The sequence below is a fragment of the Melozone crissalis genome, unplaced genomic scaffold (assembly GCF_028551555.1).
Source record: "Melozone crissalis strain CALT ecotype California unplaced genomic scaffold, PUWL_Pcris_2 ptg000107l_1, whole genome shotgun sequence".
Taxonomy (NCBI): domain Eukaryota; kingdom Metazoa; phylum Chordata; class Aves; order Passeriformes; family Passerellidae; genus Melozone; species Melozone crissalis.
The window spans coordinates 1,421,748-1,438,185 of NW_026535884.1; the positions used below are offsets into that span (position 1 = coordinate 1,421,748).

Genomic DNA, 16,438 nt, shown 5'->3' on the forward strand with positions numbered 1-16,438 from the left:
TGGGTACATGAGGGAGATCCATCTGGTGCATCCATTGAAAAAAATCATTGTTCCAAAAGTGCCTGCTGAGGCCAAGAAAATGTCCTTTCAGTTTTCCTGGTATTTTCTGATGTTTAAAACGGATGGCCAGGATTGGCATTTAAGCTCTGTTGCCAGAACCTATACAAATTCCTGCTTCAGCAAAACTGTGAAGTATAACATTTCATCATTGCAATGAGGAAAGCAGAACTTCCACGTAAAAATCATATTCCAGGGTATCACAGAGAAACTTCTGAAAGAGAACTTCAGGATTAAGTTTTATAATTTTTAAGGGACTGGAAATGAAAAGCAAGTTTGGGAGGAGAATGTAAATTAAAATTATAGCACAATTAAATTCACATTGAATATGTATGAAAAACTGGAAAATGCCTCAGGAATGGAGTAGAAAATTGAAGCAGCCATGGAGAGAGAAAAATACCATTTAGTCTAATTTTTCTTTTCCCTGCATCCAGGCAATGCTGAGTGACAAAAAAGCAGCTCTGTGGGGAGCAGAAAGTCAAAACTGCATTAAATTGATGACTTTCAGATGGGCATTTTGTAGTAGTGCTATTTTTTATCTTCAAGTTTAATTTCTTTTGTACTCTATGTGAGAGAATTGTAGCTTTCACTAGCAGGGCAAAAACCCCACTAAATATATTTTATTTTCTTTTTTTTTAGCTCAGAACTCAGGCAATGAAATTTATCTTTACAAAATCTCTCATTTTATACCCACAGTCAAGTTAGGTTGTGAAAACCACACACATTGAGTATCTCTTGTGCTTTTCCCTGTGTGCAGAAAACCTGCTGGTTCTGACTGTGGCCACCAAGCAGACTGAGGGATTCCAACGCTTCAGGAGATCAGCCCAATTCTTCAACTACAAAATCCAGGTGATTTCTAGCACCTTCCATGGGGGTTAGTTATCAAATTTGCAGGGAAATCCCCAACAAAGGAAGGAATAATGCATCTGACTCCATCTTATCAGGCTAATTAATTACTTTATTATTCTATACTATATTACATTATATTGTATTATATCTAAACTGAATCTGCCAAGTACTTAACTCCACACAACTTCCAGGGGTTCAGGAGTGCAGCACAGCACCTGGAGCACCTGAAAACCCTGCCCTGATCCACATCAGGCTCCACACAAACCCTTCCCTGATCCACATCAGGCTTCTTTGCACTAAGGATTACCATTAATGACTGGCTTAGGCTAGGAAAGAGATTTTTGAATATAGTAGATATTTTTTGCCCCTGACAAGGGGGAGAGAAGATGCATCTGACTCCATCTTATCAGAAGGCTAATTAATTACTTTATTATACTATATTATTCTATACTGTATCACATTTTATTATATTACATCTAAACTGAATCTGCCAAGCACTCAACTCCACACAACTGTACAGAATTTTGTGACTGTCAGCCAACAGTCCTGACACACACACACCCTGATAGGCCAAGGAAACAAAACACCATCACTTTGGGTAAACAATCTCCATTTTGCATTCTACTTTGGCATAGCAAATGATAAGAATTGTTTTTCCTTTCTCTGAGGTTCAGAGAATGTGAAACCCAGAAATATTCTCAGGAAGAGTTGTGCCTTGCTTTTCTCTGTGAAGAGAAATGTTGGTGACAGTTGGTCAAAGGGAATTTCAAATTGTGGAATGGGTCAGATTTGGCCCCACAGTGATGAAATAAAAGCTCAAAAGGGGACACACATCTGCTCAGCTGGCTGAAAAGTGCTGTGACTGGATCATTTCTGCATTGTCCTGAGTGTTGGCTTGGGGAGAGATCCATAACTCCTGCTCAAGGGAGGCTCATGGCCCTTTTGCATTGCACTGCCAGGACACACAGTACAGAGTGTGCTCCTGTCCCTGTGGCCAGGAGTGCTTTGTGTTACCTTGTGACACAGATTGTCCAGCCCAGAGACTGGATCAAAAGCTGCCTCTACCTAGTCCATTTGTCCTGGGGCTGTTATTTTTGCTGTGATTTGCACTGGGAGTTATCAGAACCACTAAGTTTGTGGGTTCTGGTTCTTTCCTGTGAGCCTTGCTGGGAAAGTGCCCTGTTGAGGTGACCCTGTGTGGCATTCACATTTTCTGGAAAAATCCCTTCTCCCAGGATTTTTCTCCTGGGAAGCTGAGAGGCCTCAGAGAAAAACAAAACAGTTGTTGTCTCATTTGATTCTCCTGTATTTTGCTGCTTTGGAATGTGTTTGGAGATTGTTTTATTGGATTCTGCTGTGAATTATTTTGATTTATTGGCCAATCTGGGTCAATCTGTGTTGGGACTCTGGGAAGAGTCACGAATTTTCATTATTATCTTTTTAGCCTTCTGTAAGGATCCTTTCTGTATTCTTTAGTATAATTCAGTATAGCATTCTTTAATATAATATAGTATCATAAAATAATAAATTAGCCTTCTCTAAATATCCTTTCTGTATTCTTTAGTATAGTTTAGTTCAGCATTCTTTAATATAATACCATATAATATAGTGACCAGCTCTTTAATATAGTACCATAAATTGATAAATATCCTCTTTAATATAGTACCACAAAATAATAGCCTTCTGAGAACATGGAGTCAGATTCATCATTCCTTCTATCATCTAGGGGGAATGCAAATACAATAACTACAGTAACCCTGTGCCTGTTGCTGTGCAGGTGCTGGGGCTGGATGAGGAGTGGCAGGGTGGAGATGACCAGCAGCCAGCTGGAGGGGGGCAGAAGGTTCGTCTGCTCAAGTCAGCTCTGAAGCAGTATGGGGATAAGAAGGATTTGATCATCCTTTTTGTGGAAAGGTAATGGTTTGCAAAGAATTTGCCATGAACTGAATCTTACAGTGGTTTGGATGGGTTCTCACTGAGAAGAAATGAGCTGTGAAATCAATTGCTTTTGAAGAGTGTGTCCAGATCTTTGGTTTTTTTTTTTTTTTTTTTTTTGTTTTGTTTTGTTTTTTTTTTTCCCTGAATTCTCTGTGGTTTCTTGGGAATTACTCAGAGCTGCATCCGTGGCAGTTGGGAAGGGCTGATCTGAGCAGGCTGATGCCAATTCCTGCATGAAGTTGATAGTGTTGTACCTGATTCTGCCACAGTGGAATTTGGCTGCCTCCATCTGCAGAGAATGAGCAGACAATTCCTTTGGAACTGGGCAGGCCTTTCTTACCAGAGTTATTTGTTTTATAAGGTGAAGTAGGCTGCAGCACATCCTGAGAGCCAAGAATTAGTCTCCAGAGAGGTAAAGAGAGAAAAGGATGGGTTGGAGTCTCAGTGTCTTTTCATGTGCCCAGCATACAAATAAAACTACACTTTAATTAATTGCATTACCAAAAATGTAATACTGTTAAACAGAACTAAAAGAAAGGGATTCCCAAAGAATTAGCTTCTAGAAACTTTTCTCAATGACATGTTTTTCTGACTCCTTTCCTTTTGTCCTTTTTTTGTCTGTCTCTCTCTAGCTACGATGTGCTCTTTGCTTCAGGCCCCACAGAACTGCTGAAGAAGTTCAAACAAGCCAAAAGTAAGGTGGTTTTCTCAGCAGAGAATTACATCTATCCTGACAGAAAGCTGGAAGCCAAGTACCCTCAGGTGCGAGATGGAAAGCGCTTCCTGGGTTCTGGAGGTGAGACACAGAGCTTGCTTTCAGCTTTCTCCTCCTGCTTGACCTCTGTGGGAGAAGTGGCAAAGCAAACTGAAAGTTGATGAGTCTCTGCAGCAACAGGGTGTAGTGAGATTTCATGTGAGAGAAGTGAAAGTGCATGGATACAGGAGTACTTCTATTTTTTGGTCATCTGGGTTGAAACACCTCCTCATTCTTATTCCCACAGGCTTCATAGGTTATGCTCCAAACCTGAAGAAGCTTGTGGAGGACTGGAAAGGAGAGGATGATGACAGTGACCAGCTCTTCTATACAAAAATCTTCTTGGATCCACAAAAAAGAGTAGGTGTATCAAGATTCTGGGTTTGTGAAAATTTGCATTCTAGCCAGTACTCCCATTTTCTGTTATTAGCAGTTTTTATATTTAAGCATAAAATGTGAATGGGAAGAGAGATGTCTGAAAACAAATCTTACTGGAGGTTCATACCATTATCTGTAGGTGCTGGTGTTTAAAGCCATTGAGTGTGGAGGAACTAAGCAGCCTCCTCCCAGAGGATGTGAAACTGCAAAGTGCAGTGCTGGCTTAGACACACTGAAGTACATTTTAGAAAATGCCATATAACATCCTACAGAAGCCTGGAATGGACCCTGGCAGCAGCATTGTGATTCCAGCACTGTGTGGTGCACTGGCCAGACCATGCAGGTCATTCTGGTTCTGGTGTCCCTGCCCAGCTGGGCATTACAGAGGCCAGTCTGTCCCTGGAGAACTCAAACTGTAACAGCAATTAAATCAAGAGGGAACATTTGAAATAGGGAACTGCTATCAGACTAGAGAGACACTTGAATTTTTTTGCCAGCAAAGCTGGTAGAAAATTTAGAACAGCTGGTAGAAAATTTAGAACTTTTTTAGTTCCCCAAATCTGAGTATGGCCTGTGATACTTTCACATGAGCAGTCCCTTTAATCTTCTCATCTGCAGTTCTGGCCCTGTGCCATGCAAGGGCTGAGTAATTCCCCTGACTTGGCACTCAGACAGGGGATGTTAGCACCCTGCTGTCCTTTCCAGTAATCAGTCTTACAGATGCCTGCAGGGACACAGGATTCTGTTAAGTCAGAGCTGCATTTTAGTCCCACTCAATCAGAGTGTGACTTCCAGCAGGGGATAAAAACAAAGATTGCACAAGCTGATCTTGCACCTTACTGTCCTCTGGTTTGACACTGGTACCTGGGGGTCACACTTGCCCTGTGGATGGAAGGCAAGAAACTTTTCACAGCAGATGTTTTTTTCTGTCTGGCATTCCTGTGTATTTTTTGTATTCTGGTTTATATGACTGTGTGCAAGTCTACTTCATTCATATGATGCAGATTTATTGACACACCCACAACAGCTTTAAAAAAGGGGGAGAGGGGGTTTGCATAGTTTTGCCTAATAGAATATATTTAACTTGCTCTTGAAAATGGTGAATTGTCCCAGATTTGAATGAAAATTATGATTATCTGGCAACGTTCAAGGCTTCAGAGTTTGTAGAGTTTACAAATGACTATAGGAATGGGATATATCTTCAATGAGCATAGGGTTTTGTGTTCTAATTAAGGTTGTTTATCTAATTCTTTTAAAGGAAAGTATCAACATCACTCTAGACCACAGAAGCCGGATCTTCCAAAACCTAAATGGAGCATTAGGTGAGATGGAAGGAAGGAGCTAATTTCTCCTTGGAATGCAATTTGCATGTTGACACCAGAAATAAAGTTGTGGCTGAAGGGATTGTATTTCAGAAATGGCTGTCCCCACAGAAAAAGCTTTAGTAAAAGTCTGTGCCAGAGTTCTGGGATTTGTTTGCAATTCCATTGAGACCAGCTACGTTCTCATTGCAATTCCTTCTCCACTTGAGGGAATACAGGTCAGGTTTTTCATCTCACACCTCGCAGCCCCTTTGATCTCCAGGCATGTCGGATTGCATTAGCCTTGGGGATTGAAACTGGGAGGGACTTGCAGTGCAAGTAATAACACAGAGCGTGCCTAGGGCTGCCTGCCTTTCTGCTTCAGAGCCATGCTGGAATGCCAGGGGAGGTGAGAAGCAGCCAGATATGCCTGTGAGCACTCACTGGCTGTACCAGGCTTCTGACCTGACCTGCTCATTGATTTTGCTAGTCCTGGCAAGAGGCATTCACTTACTTTCCTATCAATGCTGCCTCATGTTTTCAGTCTTGCACTATTTCATCTTTATTCTGGTCAAGTAAAAAGTGATCATGGCAGTGTAGTGTTTGGCTCCTGTGCTCATTATATCAGACTGCAGCTTGTGTCTGTGCTAGTCCTTTTTCCAAAGGATTCTGTATGGTTGTGTTGAGGAAACGTCCTCAACGTCCTCAATGATCAAATGGACTTTTGTGAGGGGTGACAGAGAGAGACATCAGGTGCATAGAACACTTAGGTGAGAAGGGCCTGAGTCCTCCCATCAATTGCTGTCCCTGTCATCAGTAGCTGCTCCTCACTGCCAGTTCTGAAAGAACCTTTCAGTATGGCTTCTGCAATTCCCAGTCATTGTCCAGCTTCCCAGACGTCCTCCTGTTACTTCACAGAATCATTCTGAAAATTTTTCTCCTTTAAAGATTTTCTCTGCAGCCCTTAAACTACTTGTGCACGGTTATCCATTGTCCACACTCTCATTTTTCAGCAGTTTTTCTGTATAGATGAGGCATTGTGCTTCTAATTATCAATAAAAGCCTTAACATGATGGTAATGTCATTTCCAGATGAGATAGTTCTGAAGTTTGAAAACGCACGAGTGAGAGCAAGAAACTTGTTATATGACACTCTGCCTGTGGTGATCCATGGAAATGGACCCACCAAGGTAAGTGGACTGTCCTGAGAGAAAGATTTGTTCTGTGTTTGTTGCAAAGTGACCCTTTAGGCTCAATGGATCAGGTTATTGCCTCCACATAGACTGACTTTCCCTGTGTAGATTTATATTTGAGAAACAATATAATAATAATGATAATAATAATAATAATAATAATAATAATAATATCATAGCAGCAAGATGGATCTGGTTCAAAGACCCACATGTAGTTGGATTTTCAGATTGTTTAGTTCATGGAGAAGGTAAACAAAGTTCAAATATGACCCCACAGTGAGGATGCACACAAAGAAACTCTCCTGCCCTCTAATGCATAATCTGGCAAACTTCCTTTTGCAGCTGCAGCTGAACTACCTGGGAAACTACATTCCTCAAATTTGGACATTTGAGACTGGCTGCACGGTGTGTGATGAGGGTCTGCGGAGCCTTTCGGGGTTTAAGGTAAGGCTGCAGTGTTTATTCCAAACTCTCAAAACAAATCTTACAGTTCTGTGTCTGATATTGAACATCACCCACCACTGCTCTCCTCTTGTCCCTGAATGCAGGATGAGGCACTGCCAATGATTCTGATTGGCATTTTCATCGAGCAGCCCACCCCTTTCCTCTCCCAGTTCTTCTTGCGGCTTCGTGACCTCCATTACCCAAAGCAGCGAATCCAGCTCTTCATTCACAACCATGTAAGTGAAGTGATGGTCTTAGAAAATGTGGGGAAAATGTACACCTTGTCCTCTACTCTAGGCACTTTTGCAGCCTTGGGCTAGGCTTCCAGGCTGTTTAATCACAGTTATTGTCTGCAATAGCACCCACAAGATTGCATGCTTATCTGCAGTGACACCACCCAGCTGTAAATGTATGGAAATGGGCTTAAGGGCTGTTGCCCAGCTACTCATTTTGAAGGCAAGAGGCTGAGTGGCCTGGATGAACCCATCTTAAGTGTTTTTCCTTACTTTTGGAATAGGAGGAACATCACTTGATGGAGGTGGACTCCTTTGTAGAGGAGCATGGCAAAGAATATCTCGCTGTCAAAGTGATCGGGCCAGATGATGAGGTGGAGAATGCTGAGGCACGTAACCTGGGCATGTAAGTGAAGAGGCCATACATGACAGCTGGCAGAGACAGCCTGTGTCCAAATTAAGACATCAGTTTGTTCTGAGGATCATCCCTATCAAGTGGCTGCTCTTCTTTTCTCAGTCACCCTTTCAGTTTTTCTAGCATTAACTCTGATGCCCTTATATATTGGGGAAAAAATCAGCTTCCATACCAGCTCACTTTGTCCAGTTTCAGAAACCAAGTTCTCACTGGTCAGTTTCAGAAACCAAGTTCTCACTGGTCCTTTGCTCTGACAGAAGGATAACCCTGTATCTCCTGCCCTCATCTATATACCCAGACACAGAGCACAAAGGGTATGCACCCATATCTGAAGAGGAGAAGTGCTGTGGCAAAACTAAGAACTAGTAGGAGAGTATCTTGTGTGTGATCAGGAGGTTTGAGCTCAGCTGTGGATTTGGGCCAGCTGTAAATAGGAACCTCAATTCCTATTTACAAACCTTCATTTTGAGCTGAAGGAACATTTAGTTTGCTAAATGTGATTTTGCCTGTGTCTCAGTATCTGTTATTGGATACTGAATCTGATGTGCTTGTACTATGCTGGCCCTCTGGGTTGTTACATTAAACCAAACTTCTCTGAGCATCCAGAAGACATTTAGACTACAAGGTGAAGGAATTCTTGATGCTTTGTCCTTTGTCTTCCTCTGATTTAGGGTGTGACTTTCCTTTTCTCTGCCTGCAGGGATTTGTGCAGGAAGGATCCTGACTGTGACTATTACTTTAGCCTGGATGCTGAGGTGGTTCTGAAGAACAAAGAGACTCTGAGGATCCTGATTGAACAGAACAAGTGAGTTCTTTGCTCTGAGCAATGTTTACTGCTCATCTCACGTGAGGAATTCATTGCACATCCCTGAGATGTTTAAGGAACCAGGAGAGCAGAGCTGTGCCAGAGATGTTAGCCAAATACTTCTTATGTGTTGGTTTTGGTTTTTTTTTCCACTGTACTTGTAATCCCTGGATTTTAGGCAGGGGATGTAAATCATCCTTAGCTTTCTTTTTATATAGTCACTAGAAAAAATTGGATTCTAACAGACCTGGTGTAGTTAGAGGAGAGATTGGGACCATATTTACCCTTTCTTACGTGGCATTTCATTCCAACAGAGTTAACAAAACAGCAGCTCTGTAAGTGAGGAAGGAAACATCTCTTACAGTACTGTGGTTTGTAAATATTTTCCTTTTCTTCCTGTGGTAACATCCTGTCCTGCAATTCCTTTTTCCTTCATGCCTCCAGGCTGGTGATTGCCCCCCTGGTAAGCCGTCATGAGAAGCTGTGGTCCAATTTCTGGGGAGCCCTGAGCCCCGATGGATACTACGCCCGCTCGGAGGATTATGTGGATATTGTTCAAAGGAGGAGGGTGTGAGTGTGCAGAGAGCTTTTCAGTGATAAAATCCCTCAAATGTAAAGTTTCCTGCAGCACATTGTCATCAAGCTAATGTCCAAGAACCAGAGAGTGCAAACGTCTTTGTGTATAGGAAAGGAAAAGAAGTCTCTGCTCCCATTTGGAAGTTGCTTTATATTCTCCCCTGAGCAGAGACAATAACATACTTGGGGCAGACTTATGATCAGAGTAAAGGTTTGAGAGTGCTGACTGCTGAAATCATCTCATCTTACTCATGACATGTTTTCCCACCTGGGAATTATAGTTAGTGTGATTCTTAAAATCCTATAAAGTGCTGTTTAATCTCTGTCAGATCAATTTTCAGGTGATCTTTGAATGGAAAATTCACAAAATTGAGTTGTTGATTCATTCATATTCTTGAGAGACCCTCTTTTTTATAGACCAGTATAAATTGTTTTTATTTACTGACCTATAAAAAAGAGAGACCCTCTATTTCATAGGCCAGTAAATGCTGGAAATCAGCTTATGCACTTTTGGCTGGTTCAGTTTCTTTAAATCACTGCAAAAAATATGTTGATCTCTCTGGGAAGAGATTCAAGCCACTAATTACATCCCTAGCAAAAACACACAGTAGCAATTAATTGCTTTCCTGATGTACTAGAATTGGTGCAGCTTAAAAGCTGCAATATAAGTGATTTTATTTCTGGAATGCCAATCTCTGTTGGTATGGATTTCTTCCTACTGTTCTGAGCTGGCTCATTTAGGCAAGCCTGGCTGATGCTGCAGTGCTGCCTGTCATCCTTAGTGCTATCTCACTTTTTTCTGCTGTGTTTCAGTGGGCTCTGGAACGTTCCCTACATCAGCAGTGTTTACATGGTTAAAGGCAGGGCTCTGCGCTCGGAGCTGGAGCAGGGGGATCTGTTCCACAGTGGCAAGCTGGATGCTGACATGGCTCTGTGCCACAACATTCGCAGCCAGGTCAGTCCAGGAGACAGCCTGCCAGGGGAGAGCTGCCTGCCAGCCTCAAGGGGACAGGATTAAGCAGTTTCAAGGCATTCAGCTCTGCCAGGGCAGGGAGAGGGTGAACTCGTACCAGTCAGTACAGTGCAGACTTTAAAACAGCATGGCATTTCTGTCTTGCTGTGAAATGATGGGTAGCCGTGGACCACTAAATGTAAATAACTGGTACTAGTCAGTACAGTGCAGACTTTGGAATAGTTTGGGATTTCTGTCTTGTTGTGAAATGATGTGTAACCATGGACCACTAAATGTAAATAACTGGTACTAGTCAGTGCAGTGCAGATTTTGGAATAGTTTGGGATTTCTGTCTTGCTGTGAAATGATGTGTAACCATGGACCGCTAAATGCAAATAACTCGTACTGGTCAGTACAGTGCAGACTTTGGAACAGATTGGGATTTCTGTGAAATGATGTGTAGCCATGGACCACTAAATGTAAATAACTCTTACTAGTCAGTTCAGTGCAGATTTTGGAACAGCATGGCATTTCTGTCTTGCTGTGAAACCTTGTGTAGCCATGGACCACTAAGCATAAATAACTTACTAGTCAGTACAGTGCAGACTTTGGAACAGCTTGGCATTTCTGTCTTACTGTGAAACCATTTGAAGCCATGGACCACTAAATGTGGATAACATTTTGGTTCTTAGGCCTTTTCAGGACTGCCCTAAATGGGATTGAGAGGGTAGGAAGGAAGACCCTAATCTCACAGCTGCCTGGCTGACAGGACGCAGAATTACTGTCTCTGTAACCCTTCAGAGTTTGTCATATCCAGGGTGCAAATAAAACTCAAAGCACATAGGAGAAAGAATGAGTTAATTAACAGTGCTTGGTTTGACAGTGGCTCTCAGAAATGTGAGGCCTTTATTATTTCTTTCCATCCTGCAGGGAGTCTTTATGTACCTGACAAACCAGCATCAGTTTGGGCACATACTGTCCCTGGAGAATTACCAGACAAGTCACCTCCACAACGACCTCTGGCAAATATTCAGCAATCCTGAGGTGAGATAACCGGCACATTCAGAAGGCACAGCAATGTGGGAAAATCTGATATTAGTTTCATCACTGTGGGAAGCCCAGGCTTTGTAATAATGGTGACTCTCAGGTGGGCTGAGGAGCACAGGCACAAAGTTTGAAGAGAAAATTTTGGGACTTATAACACATGGATCAAAGCCTGTGAAATACTGCTTGCATGAGTGCCTGGCCTTTTATTACCTTTTTAAGCAGGAGCCTCACAGAAATTACTGGTTTGCTTATCTTCTAATTGCAGGATTGGAGAGAAAAGTACATCCATGAAAACTACACAGCAGCTCTGAAAGGGAAATTGGTAGAAATGGTAAGAAAACATCACTCTTATCCATCAGAATGGGAAATGAACTTTAGGACAATGCTTTATCATCATAATTGTAATTCTCAGGAATAAGCAGTTGAACATAGAAAACATGGCCTTGAAATACTTTTAGAGCCAAATCATTCTGGCTCTACTAAGTGGGAGTGGGGCACATAAATCATAAGACAAATTTCTATCCTCAATATTTTAGTTTCCTTCCACTTCCTCCTTTAGCCTTACTTCTTTTGCCTTAAACTTCTTTTGTCCTTGTTTCTGCTGTTCTCACCTGTCTGCTGTCTGCAGCCCTGCCCAGATGTTTACTGGTTCCCCATCTTCACTGACACTGCCTGTGATGAGCTGGTGGAAGAAATGGAACATTATGGCCAGTGGTCCACAGGTGACAACACAGTAAGTAAAAGCAGGATCTCCTTTGAGTTCTGGGCTACACCATTTTCTGTGCATTTCTGGTGATAGCAGTGCCTCCTGTGGGAAGGCATTAGATCCTGAATTAAACCAGAAAAGTACAGATGATACTTTATTTTGCTCCTGACTAACTCTGATTTTTCCTTGAGTCGTCTTTAGTGTCCTCTGAAGTTCCAGTGTTCAGCCTCTCTGATGGTAATATTGCTTCCCTTAGGGTTTAATTATGGTTTGAAATGAGCTTTCCATCCTGCAAATTCTGATAAACAAACACCATATTTATTGTAGTTACCAGGAACAAGTACTTTTCCTTCCTGAACTCCAAGGTTGCCATCTTTACAGGTATTTGTGCTGATTCTATTTCAGGACAGCAGAATACAAGGAGGATATGAGAATGTCCCAACTATTGACATACACATGAACCAAATAGGCTTTGAAAGAGAGTGGTATAAGTTTCTTCTGGACTATATTGCACCCATCACAGAGAAGCTGTACCCAGGATACTACACCAAGGTATGTCTGTTGTATGCAGGACAACCCCAGCATCTGGGAATGATTGGCAGCTCACTCCATCATTGATTCAGAATGCTGAACAACTGCTTTATTAAAAGTATATTATATTACATTATACTATACTATATTAAATGTATACATATTATATATATATATACACACACACACACAGTATATAGTATATATATACTATATATACATATACTATATAATATATATAGTATATATATACTATATATATATACACTAAGTATATATAGTATATATATACTATATATTACTATATAGATATACTATACTTACATATATATTAAGTATTTATACTTAATAGTATATATACATATACTATCAAGTATATATATATTAAATATATACATATACTATACTATATTAGAGAGATAGTATACTAAAGAGATACTAAAAGGATACTAAAGAAAAACCTGTGACTGTCTCCAGACAGTCAGGACACAGCTTGGACCTAATAGGCCAATTAATATAAACAATCATCACCAGAATCCAATTACCAGATCCCTTCAGGTAAACAATCTTCCTAACACAATTGCACATGTGCAAAAACAATAGGAGTAGTGAATAGAGATAAGAATTGTTTTCTCTTCTCCTCTCTGTGCTTCTCAGTGCTTTCCCAGGAAAAATCCTTGGGAAAGCTTGTGCTTGCTGCTCTCTGTAAAGAGAGCTGAGGCCACAGTATGTCCACCTTAACAGCAAAACTCATGCTCAGCTCCTGCAGCTGCAGCTTTGTGGCAAGAATCCTCCAGGAATACACACATTATTTCCCAACACAGAGGAATTGACCCTGCAGTGTGACCCAAGTATGTGCATTAGGAGATAGGCAAAAAAATCAGGCAGAAGAATGTCATTGAGAAATTGCCTTCCTCCTTTAGCAGTGGATGCAGTTTCAGTGTCACCCCCTGCTCTGCAGCTCAGAAGCCACAAACCACTGCAGCCCTTTAACAGAGAGCTCTTTGTCCTTCTCTCTCAGACCCAGTTTGAGCTGGCCTTTGTGGTTCGCTACAAACCTGACGAGCAGCCATCCCTGGTGCCCCACCACGACGCCTCCACCTTCACCATCAACATTGCCTTGAACAGGGTGGGCATTGACTACGAGGTGAGTGCCTGCCAGGGCTTCAGGAGTGCAGCACAGCACCTGCAGCAGCTGAAAACCCTGCCCTGGTGCACATCAGGCTGCACACAAACCCTTCCCTGATCCACATCAGCCTTCTTTACACTAAGTATTACAATTAATGGCTGTAAGAATTCATAGGATGCTGTTTGGGTCCAATCCAGCTTGCTATGGACCCCAGCCCACACAAGAAGCACTCTTCTCCATATGGGGACAAAGTCCTATTTTATTTCCGTGATAGGAGACACCAGATCATCCAGGTGACCCCCCCACCAACCTGGAAAAAAGAGGGCGATACTTCATGGCAGGAGACTTTTAAGCACCTTCCCTGGGGTGCTTTTTCCAAGCTGATGTGTCTCATGTTCCCCCAGGGAGGAGACTGATGTGTCTCTTGCGGAGGCTAATGTTCTCTCGTGGAGGCTGATGTGTCTCTGGTGTTCCCACCAGGGAGGAGGCTGATGTGTCTCTTGTGTCCCACCAGGGAAGAAGCTGATGTGTCTTTTGTGGAGGCTGATGTGGCAGTTTTGTCCCCCCAGGGAGGAGGCTGATGTGTCTCTTATGTCCCCCCAGGCAGGAGGCTCATGTCAGTTGTGTCTCACCAGGGAGGAGGCTGATGTGTCCCTTGTGGAGGCTCATGTGTCCATTGTGGAGGTTCATGTGTCTCTTGTGTCCCCCCAGGGAGGAGGAGTCTGATGTGTCTCATGTTCCCCCCAGTGAGGAGGCTGATGTGTCAGTTGTGTTCCCACCAGGGAGGAGGCTGCTGTGTCTCTACTGGAGCCTGATGTGTCCCTTGTGTCCCCCCAGGGAGGAGGCTGATGTGTCTCTGGTGGAGGTTCACGTGTCCCTTGTGTCCCCCAGGGCGGAGGCTGACGTGTCTCTGACTGTCCCTTGTGTCCCCCCCAGGGCAGAGGCTGTGTCTCTGGTGTCCCTTGTGGAGGTTCATGTGTCCCTTGTGTCCCTGGTGGAGGCTGATGGGTCTCTGGATGTGTCCCTTGTGTCCCCCAGGGCGGAGGCTGATGTGTCTCATGTTCCCCCCAGAGAGGACACTGATGTGTCTCTGGTGGAGGCTGATGTGTCTCTGACTGTCCCTTGTGTCCCTTGTGGAGGTTCATGTGTCCCTTGTGTCCCCCAGGGCAGAGGCTGTGTCTCTGGTGTCCCTTGTAGAGGTTCATGTGTCCCTTATGTCCCTTGTGGAGGCTGATGTGTCTCTAGTGTCCCACCAGGAAGGACACCGATGTGTCTCTGGTGGAGGCTGATGTGTCTCTGACTGTCCCTTGTGTCCCCCAGGGCAGAGGCTGATGTGTCTCTGGTGTCCCTTGTGGAGGTTCATGTGTGCCCCCGGGGTGGAGGCTGATGTGTCCCTTGTGGAGGCTGATGTGTCTCTGGTGTCCCACCAGGAAGGACACTGATGTGTCTCTGGTGGAGGCAGATGTGTCTCTGACTGTCCCTTGTGTCCCCCAGGGCGGAGGCTGCCGCTTCCTGCGCTACAACTGCTCCATCCGAGCCCCGAGGAAGGGCTGGAGCCTGATGCACCCCGGCCGCCTGACGCACTACCACGAGGGGCTGCCCACCACCAGGGGCACCCGCTACATCGCCGTGTCCTTCCTCGACCCCTAGGGCTCTGCTGCCCTGGCCCTGGCCCTGCTCACCGCTGACTTTGAGTAGAAACAGGGAATGTTGCTGAAAATTCCTGAGGCGTTGTTCAGAGATATTTGGATTCGATTTTTATATGATTTTTAATGTGATTTTTAATGATATTCTAAGACTCCGCTGCTGGAGGACTCCACTCTCTGATACTGCAGGTAATATCTAGGAATATTGCTGTAGAAGTCCAAAGGAGATTTTGTGCCTTCATTTTTGATTCTGCTCCTCATCCACTGTTTCTTGAAAGTGCTGTTTACTTGAACTTTCATCAGTGATTCATTGGCTTTAAAAAATGGTTTTTTGGAACGGAAATCCAGCTTTTTGGAGGCAAGTTACAAGCTGGAAACCTGATTTCATCCACAACATACACAGGACTGGATGTTACACAATAATTCCTGGACATTATTCCAAATATAAACCAATCAGGGAGCTGACTCCAGGAGTCATAGCAGTTACACCAAATGAAGCTGAGTTGGAAGAGCCTGAAGATCATCTGATTCCTTACCTCTTTGCTGTCCTTGCAAGCAAATCACAAAGTTCAATGTGGCAACATAGGTGCTTCTGGTTAGCTAAGGGAAGGTCCTCTGATGGTGCTTTACCTCTGGGTTGGACTGAAGAGATAAAAAAACCTCCCCTACCTTCTGTTTCTCCAGCTAAGAGCAGCAGGCATACCCACATAAATTCGTGTCATATCAATATGTAGATTAAATGTAAGAAAAGGAAGGCTGGGAACAGCTCCATCAGTCAGGGGGGCTTCTCTCAGAATTTTCTGTTCTATACCATGTTACAATAGCCAAAAGCTCTGATCAGTCTCCAGATAATAACCCAGAGATCTTTGGTGGCCTCATTCCATTTTTTTTTTGTCAAAGATTGTTTTAGTAATTTTCTTTGATGGTCCGTTCACTTGAGATGGAAAGAGCTGCTCTCTGGTTCTTAGAGGAAATAATTATTCAGTGTTTTTATTATTTGAGATTGAAAACCAAAACACTCCATTGCAGAAGCTTCTCCAATGGGGTCAAGGCTGATAGAAATGAGTGCTTGGGAAGTGCTGAGAGATTGGGGTGAGCCAGTAGTTATAAAAATATATCTACACTAGACCTGTGGTTAGAGAGTGAAGGGGCAGAACCCTTTTCTGCCTGTGCCTGTGGGATACCTGCTCTGCTTATCAGACACCATTATGCCAGAATAGTGTGTTTCACAAGCAATAAATTCATACAGTGATTGTCCTTAGGGAAAAAAAAAAAATTATGTGCCTTTTAGTTGTGTGTCTCCAGCTTCTGCTGCCTGATTATCAGAGTAGAGCCCTTCTTCTGGGATGGGTCACTCTAATGGGGCAGAACAGCTTCAGACATGGAAGGGGACAGACAGATTTCCCAGCTGCTTTCCTTGAGCTTTTTAGGTCTGTTTTGAGGCCATACACTCACCTGTGCCCAGGAGAGAAAAATCCAGGCAGG

General features: G+C 43.3%; 1 protein-coding gene across 1 annotated transcript; it reads left to right on the forward strand.

Moving 5' to 3' along the window:
• The first annotated feature begins 213 nt into the window (after positions 1-213).
• Positions 214-15,807, forward strand: PLOD1 (procollagen-lysine,2-oxoglutarate 5-dioxygenase 1). Its single transcript, XM_054291852.1, has 19 exons — positions 214-235; positions 815-906; positions 2,684-2,820; positions 3,477-3,640; positions 3,846-3,958; positions 5,235-5,298; positions 6,369-6,466; positions 6,812-6,913; positions 7,018-7,149; positions 7,431-7,552; positions 8,262-8,366; positions 8,811-8,936; positions 9,756-9,897; positions 10,825-10,938; positions 11,207-11,272; positions 11,570-11,674; positions 12,053-12,199; positions 13,200-13,325; positions 14,802-15,807. The coding sequence occupies exons 1-19, from the start codon at positions 214-216 to the stop codon at positions 14,955-14,957; spliced, it is 2,133 nt and encodes a 710-aa protein (XP_054147827.1). The 3' UTR covers positions 14,958-15,807.
• The last annotated feature ends 631 nt before the right edge of the window (positions 15,808-16,438 follow it).

Bases quoted from the DNA above. Each gene is read 5' to 3' on its own strand.
- PLOD1 (XM_054291852.1), top strand. From the start codon at position 214: ATGAGGAAAGCAGAACTTCCAC. The intron at 236-814 runs GTAAAAATCATA...CCCTGTGTGCAG, and splicing joins GAGGAAAGCAGAACTTCCAC to AAAACCTGCTGGTTCTGACT. The intron at 10,939-11,206 runs GTGAGATAACCG...TTCTAATTGCAG, and splicing joins AAATATTCAGCAATCCTGAG to GATTGGAGAGAAAAGTACAT.